The following is a 7,592-nucleotide window of genomic DNA, read 5'->3' as shown; positions in this document are numbered from 1 at the left end:
TATTAGATTTTATATAAATATTGACTACCGATAATCGAAAATAATATTTTGTATCTACAAATCGTATAGGTATGTTTTGTTTAAGATGGAAACGTCACAACGCATTTTGACGCGGATTACTCACTTGCCCACGCAATGAGATGCGGTCAGAACCCATTGATCGGCAATGAGAACTCCGGCACAGTAAAAGATCTGTTCGGGTCCACCGAGAATAGCTGCTAGAAACGGCCAATCGCCAGGTGCTGACTCCACACCACCCACTATTCGTTTTACTCTCGTGTTTCTGTAAACGGGATGTCTGCGGCCGCAAACTGCAGAAAAATCGATCTGTCACGTGTCGCAAAAAACTCTCCGAAAAACTTTAAAAGCAAATTTTTGGATCTCGCGAAGCGAGAAGAGGGAGTGGAGGGGGGAGGGAAGAGAGGAAGAAATATTTCAAATAATTTACCATATCCCGTGCAACTAAGCTTGATCTTAGGATAAGACTCCCGTTCTTTGATGCAGCCTTGAAATAGTTTCAGCAAAGTGGAATTTCTATAATATTTAATACGTATCCCGTCATTCTGTGTCGCGTTCGGCAAACTGGACTCGTTCGAGACCCTGAAGAAATATAATCGACAATTTTTGATACGCATTGCATTTAAATCTCGGAAGAAAGTAATACAAAATCTTGATAATATTAACACAATGCAGAAGTATAATAATATGTCGAAAAAAATTATATATTTTCGTAATGTACATCGCGTACATCTCGTATAAAGATTTATAGAATCACACATGAAAAGATACGGTCTATCGTGTGAGATGGAGATAAATTTGTGTGAACGAAATATCTCGATTTCATTATATAATTTATTAGATTGAGAAAAATAACTTACGTATATCCTATCATGTTGCAAATCTGGTCCGCCGACATTAAATACGAATTCGAGACACATGCTGGCATATATCTGCCCATTTCAGCATGGTATACCTCCAAGCGCCCCTTGCCAATGTCCCCTTGTTTCGGGTTCAATCTCACTGGAAAACGAGAGAAAATATCCATTCCTTTATATCTAAGAATCATAGCCGTTAAATTAAGCATTTACGTTTCTCTTTTTAATTTTTTTGGATATAGCTGGTATATACGATGTTACTGGTACGTTTATTCATTAGTACGATTTTTAATTACGCGATTGCCATATTCGTCGTTAGCGTGTCAATACAATGTCAAAATATTTTATCGCTTGAGAAAATTATAAGACAAAAATAAACAAAAATTATTTCTTCGATCAAAATAAAATTATTTATATTTTTCTTAATAATATAAAACAATTCTTTTGACAACGTAATTTTGCAACAATTATTACTAATTATCCACACGCGTAATTTTTAATTTTATGAAAAATATAGAATAGAGAAGGGATAGAGAAGTTTCCTTACGACAATTTCGCTCGTCCTGCCCCCAAGGACAATCCATAATTCCGTCACAGATATGACTGGCTGACATGCATCTTTTTTCGCCGCAGTAACGCGGTAACGAAGAACTTATGGAGGTATTTTCGGTGGAGGGTCCCATGACTATCTTGCCGAATACAGGCACCGATGCCGATGACACCAAGGACAATGAGCTGGAATTGCATTTCCCGCATCCGGTCTCGTCGCTCTGATCGATGCAATCCACGTGACCGTCGCATCGCCAATCATATGGAATGCATCTTTTTTGATCACATTGAAAACCGCTGGTGCATACTATAAAAAACAAATTGGAACAAAATCATGGAAGCTATGCATGTATTTCCTCCGTGATAGATACTGATTTGCAGTTGCGAATTTCTCTGTTTCATAAATATTAACCAAAGGTCCCCTTCCCTCAGTAGCCGACATGTGTCAATTTTCAGTATGTGTCACATATGTTTAAAATTTAACGGAGACTGTGCCAAAAAATTGTGGAGTAAAATATTTTTAGGAACATCTCGACACGATTTCTTATTATAACATACAAAAAAGATAATAGATTAATTAAATATTTTGATTTAACCACTTTAACCGCGCCTACGCTATGACAAGCATATCAAAAGCGAATTTTCTCACGACGCGCGGAATGTTTTCGTCAAATATAAAATCTGATTATTCTGCATGCATTATTTTCGCAAAATCATTTTTAACATTTAAGAAAAGATTTGTTCATATACTTTAGCATGACAAAAATACTCCACAAAAGCTATCGGCATTTTTGAGATTTTAGCTTCTTCAGAAAGTCGCTAAATTATAAAAGTGTCCCACACAAGATCTCTCTCGCATGTCAAAGTGTCTGAACTATCTTACATTACATTCTCGCGCGGAGAGACGTTAACATTATCGACATTCCCCGCCATCGTGATATTATATCTTCCACAATATGTCTTCTCATACGATGGACATGATCGACCCCGTGGTCGTAGCTTGGCTCGATACTTTTACACGTCATATATGTACATTGCATAAGAGACGCGTGTACACGTGCACCGAGCGCGACTCAATAAAGCTGCTTGGGCAGATGGGCCGTCATATGATAGTTTAATATGGATTTTGCAATTAAGATTCCATCAGCGGTGACACATGCGATGTAACTCGGGGCAATACAAAATCCGCGATATGCAGCATGTACACAATATGCGGTAACATGCACGCGTGTATGCGAAGTGTCGCTAAACTTCTTTAACAATTATGGCATCAGATGCTGCTTTTACAGTGCTACATGTAATGTATTAGATAATAAAAGCATACTTCAAAAGATTTTCTATTGTATAAATATTTCTATTCTCAAGTTATGTAACAATACGTAAAACGTAATGTCGAGAGAATCTATATTTGCTCGTGAATATTTATTTAGAAAATTCCGCCCGAGATTAAAAATATGATTAAATAAATGCAATTCGTATCGTTAATATAAATTAACGCATTTTACATTCGCACAAAAAAATAACGGACGCAAATTGCGGAATATCGTCAAGAGCGAAAGAGAAGTTCACGCGAAGAGAGGGAAGAGAGAAAAAAAATCAGGAAACAATATCGTCAAAGAATCTTGATAGTTCATTGAACTCGTTCGATCGAGTGGATCCCGTAATTGCAACGCAATTCAATCTTAATTAAGCACGGACGCAAATGGATTTCTCTCTTTATCGGTGGCGCGAATTCGACAATCGTGAATTAAATTCCATCGCACATGAGACGACGAGGCGCCCGAGCACTTCCGATCAATTCCGTTCACCATGTCTGTCACCGCGATTTACGTAATATTTGCTTTAGAAATTGCAGCGTGTGTGCGCGCCCGTGCGCGATCATTTAATTCTCTCCTCTCTCACATCGCAAACCATCCCGCAGCTTTTAAACATCGCTATCGCGTTCGTTATGCGTATGACGTGTACGTGACTATTTTTTAAATTCAATGAACGATATTGTTTTGAAAAGTTTTAGAATATTGCATATCTCTTGTATCGTCAAACATCTGTGCCATGATATCTTCAACAAATTAAAACTACAGTATAAAACTACTATATATTAGGTCTACCGGAAAGTTCTGTCCGTTTTTGGAATAAAACAAAAAACAAATTTTTCATTTTTTAATTTTTTGCCCCTCAAAAAATTTTGTAAGGACAAAAACAAGTGATAGTCGGAGGGTGCTAAGTCCGGGGAATATGGTGGATGCGACAGAATTTTCCAGCCTAGTTCTGCAATTTTTTGACGAGTATCCAAAGCAGCATGTGGCCTGGCATTATCATGATGCGGTATGATGTTCTTCCTATTGAACATCGGCGGCCTCTTTTCTTGGACTGCTGTATTTAAATTATCCAGTTGCTGACAATACTTCTCCGAATAATGGCAATTACATTATTTAATAAAGTTTATTGACGGTAATAAAAATTTGTATTTTGTTTTATTCCAAAAACGGACAGAACTTTCCGGTAGACCTGATAATATATTTTTGAAAGCCGACGCTTAAAAGCGATGTTTCAGAAATTTTGAAACATAAGCGGATGTATTACTGAAATGCACAGCGTCAAATAATTATTAATTTTTGACATAAAAGCAGAAAACGCGCTATTATTTAATCTTTACACTGTATGTATTTAACGAATTCTTCATTATGTGTATGAGTGTGTATTGTACGTATTAAAATCATCATTTGGAATAAAAATAGAGATGGCAAGGAACGGACAAGAATCTTTAGTATAAATATTAACGTGTAGTAATTAATCCGTGCGGAAACATAGACCGATAATCAATAATTATAGTCGCTCTATTCGCATAATCCAGTATAAAAATCGGAACTTGGGAGATTTATCGTATCCCGCGAACGCTCCTTATCTCGGTCTGGCGTTCCGAAATTTCCTAACATAAGCTAAATAATCCGCGCGGACTGCTGACCTAATTACTCCACGCGGACTCGATCGATAGCCAATGATCATAGTCGTTTCGATTCTTAATCCAATAGAAAACTCGGATTTATCACTTCGCGAATCATGTCGCGTCTTGTTGGCGTTCCGGGCTCTCTTTTCGCATCCTTCTCGCACTCTCACACATTGCATCCTTCTCGCGTTATCTTATCTGTAATTCCTTCAAAGGCACGCTCGAGCGAGTAGCGCTCGGCTTCCCTGAAACTCGATACGCAGATAAAAACTAAAATGAAATATATCGATATTTCTTTTTCAGCCGTTTAGGTGTCGCATTTCACATTTCACATCCAAAGTGTGAAACAACATGTTTATTTACGTGTTCACCTGTCATCAACTTTCTTATCGCGTCAAGTGATTTATGTCTCAATTTAGTTGAGACTACTCACTCACACAAACTTATTTCATACATTTTAGTTACTTACACACGCGTTTATAATGTCGGTGTAGTTCCGAGCGTTTTCTTCAGACTCAGTTTATTGAAGGCGCGCTTAATACATTATTGATATTTTAAGATTAAAGCAATCAATACCATTTGCATAAGAAGTAAATGTTTTTGCACATTATTTATATTCTTTTAATTCTTAGCTATACAGTGACGTTTAATAATGCATATTAATATTACAATCCACTAAATGATTTCTATTTATTTATAAAGTAAATTTAAATATATCTAACTTCTAATCTAAACTATCTAATCTTCTAAAAAATATTATTCGCAGATTTAAAAAAAACATTCGTAATCTTTAGATAAATAATTCGCAAATAATATTATAACATTTGAGACACAATACTCTCTCAAATAAAATCAGTGGTATCTGGAATCTCGTGTCACTGTTTTAATCAGTGATATTTTCACTAATTCAGCATATTTAGATATATTTCTAATCTAGGCTGCTTTTATCTTTCGGTCGGCATTCGTTTTTATTTCGCGTACACGCAGGAGCGGAAATAAATAATAAAAATAAATTATCAGCAGTCTTTTTATATATTAACATCAATGCCGTTAGAAAACTGAGGATAGCAATAATTTTAACAATAATTATTATATATCAATAATTTTTTCATTATCATTTATTATCATAACATTTCCGTGAATTAAAATTTTCAATTTCTTTTAATTAAAGAAAATAACTGTTGTATATTATAGCAAAAATATGTAATTGATATACTTTATTTTTAAAAAGATAAAATAAATAAATATTTACAAGACTATTCTTCTCTAATTAAATTAATTTTAATACATACGATATCATACAATTTAGCTTGCGTTCGATATAATGCGTCAGATTAAATTTTTATCACTTGAAGAATATCCACGATCAGATCATTCTTTCAATATCCTAAAATCAGCGCTCGTAATTTTAAAGCATACGTTTATAAGCACGTTTTAATGTTATTAAAGCCATAATGAGGAAATTAATTTGTGATACATCACATATATATATATATATACGTATATATCTGTGATATCTTTCAATATCATCAAAAGAATATTAAATCTCTACAGGAATAAAAGTTTCGAGAACGAGTTTAGTTGATCGATCGAACCCAGGGAATTTACGAGAGATAGTTAAACGACAATATAAATAGAACATAAGAGAGAGAGAGAGAGAGAGAGAGAGAGAGAGAGAGAGGGGGGGAAGGGAAGACAAACGCCAAGTATAAAAGCGAATCCGAAATATATATGAAAGGATAGACGGACAATAGATATCGAGTTAGTCAACAATTAGTTCCGTTTTGTGTGTGTGTGTGTTTGTGGATGCAGTCTATATTTAATAACCGCGTGTGAATCGAAATAGAACAAAAGGACGGAAAATACATAAATAATATTGTCTCCTATTGTTTCATACAAAGGCACATGGTGCTCAAAATATTTGATGCAATAGTATGCGTATGTATTATGATAAAAGTGTTTAATTTGACGTTTTAATCTTTCGAAAGCGAAAGATAAATTTTACAAAATAGAAATATAAAAAATATTTATATATTATTAATCTCTCTATTTTATTGATTTCTTTGTACTAATTACTAGGAAAAAATAATGAATTATAAAAATTAATTTTTATCTGTCAAGTGAATAGAATTCTGCAAATATAGTCAAGAATAACGTACGATCGTACTATTTTTAATCTTAGAACTGTCCAAACGCTACTTTTTGAATTCATTATTTGAAAGCATCAAAAGAAAGAAAATAAAAGGTTCATCTGTCATTGAATATATTCTTGGCCGACTACCCTACCGAGATTATTTTAATCCTCGAAGTTTATCAACTTTTTTATCAAGCACCTGCTTTCATTCGATAACTTCGTCTTTATTAAAGATGTAAATGTTCTTTAAAGAGATGATGGAGAAATTCCAGTAATGAAATAATTGAGAAAATAAAATGTCGCTCGAAATATATAATAATATACACACGAATAAACAACGAAAAAGTCGAGAGAAAACATATCGTGTTGATCTATTAGTCCCATTCTGTTTATTATAAAGCAAAGAAGAACTTTTAATTCCTTTTGATTGATCTAGTAGAAAAATACAAGATCTAATTGAACGTTAGAAATAATAGTGAAACGATGGAGTATAAACAATGAAGTGATAAGCTGTGGATTTAGCGTATCGACGTTGAAACTTGAGTATCAAAACCTAACCAAAACTTTTTTGAAATTTATTTTTCACTCACCCGCTTTGTCGGCTCTTCTATTTGCTTCGATCACCTCGTGATATCCGATGCATTCTTGGGGATGCGGTTTCTCTGGGAAGAGATCGCACTCCAGATAATCCGGCAAAGACAAACCGAAAACCTTGAGAAAGAAGCCGCAGCGTCTCTTGGTTTCTGAAATTGATTGAAAAGAAATTTGTTTTCTTGCCGATCTCGAAACTAGAATATCAAGTAGTTATAAGGGTGATGTTCAAAGTTTCAAGAAATATGGCGATTCAGCGAGTATAAAGATTTTACCATACATTTACATTATCGAACAGCGAGAACAAACTTTATTAAAATTTACGTTGCATATATTGCATATATCTCGTTTGTCGGACAAATTTAATATTGATATTTACAAAATCAAAATAAATGTTCTTTATCAATTACAAAAATCGGAAAAATTTTTTTACTGTCACATTATAACACATCGTGAAACGAAATAATTATATAATAGTATATTAAAATAATGTATT

At 34.1% G+C, this 7,592-nt stretch overlaps 1 protein-coding gene across 2 annotated transcripts in view; it reads right to left on the bottom strand.

Moving 5' to 3' along the window:
* Positions 1–7,592, bottom strand: part of LOC115234652 (atrial natriuretic peptide-converting enzyme) — a 46,113-nt gene that overhangs the window by 2,990 nt on the left and 35,531 nt on the right. For both annotated transcript variants that reach the window (XM_029805876.1, XM_029805885.1), the window contains exons 12-16: positions 7,096–7,248; positions 1,423–1,731; positions 879–1,020; positions 449–600; positions 125–311 (exon numbers count right to left, since the gene is read on the bottom strand). In XM_029805876.1, the coding sequence (XP_029661736.1) occupies positions 125–311; positions 449–600; positions 879–1,020; positions 1,423–1,731; positions 7,096–7,248 (943 nt within the window). The remainder of the gene's footprint in view (positions 1–124; positions 312–448; positions 601–878; positions 1,021–1,422; positions 1,732–7,095; positions 7,249–7,592) is intronic.

Source organism: Formica exsecta, unplaced genomic scaffold (genome assembly GCF_003651465.1).
Source record: "Formica exsecta isolate Colony F162 unplaced genomic scaffold, ASM365146v1 scaffold108, whole genome shotgun sequence".
In the NCBI taxonomy this organism is placed as follows: Eukaryota; Metazoa; Arthropoda; class Insecta; order Hymenoptera; family Formicidae; genus Formica; species Formica exsecta.
This window is presented reverse-complemented; position numbering and strand designations above follow the sequence as displayed.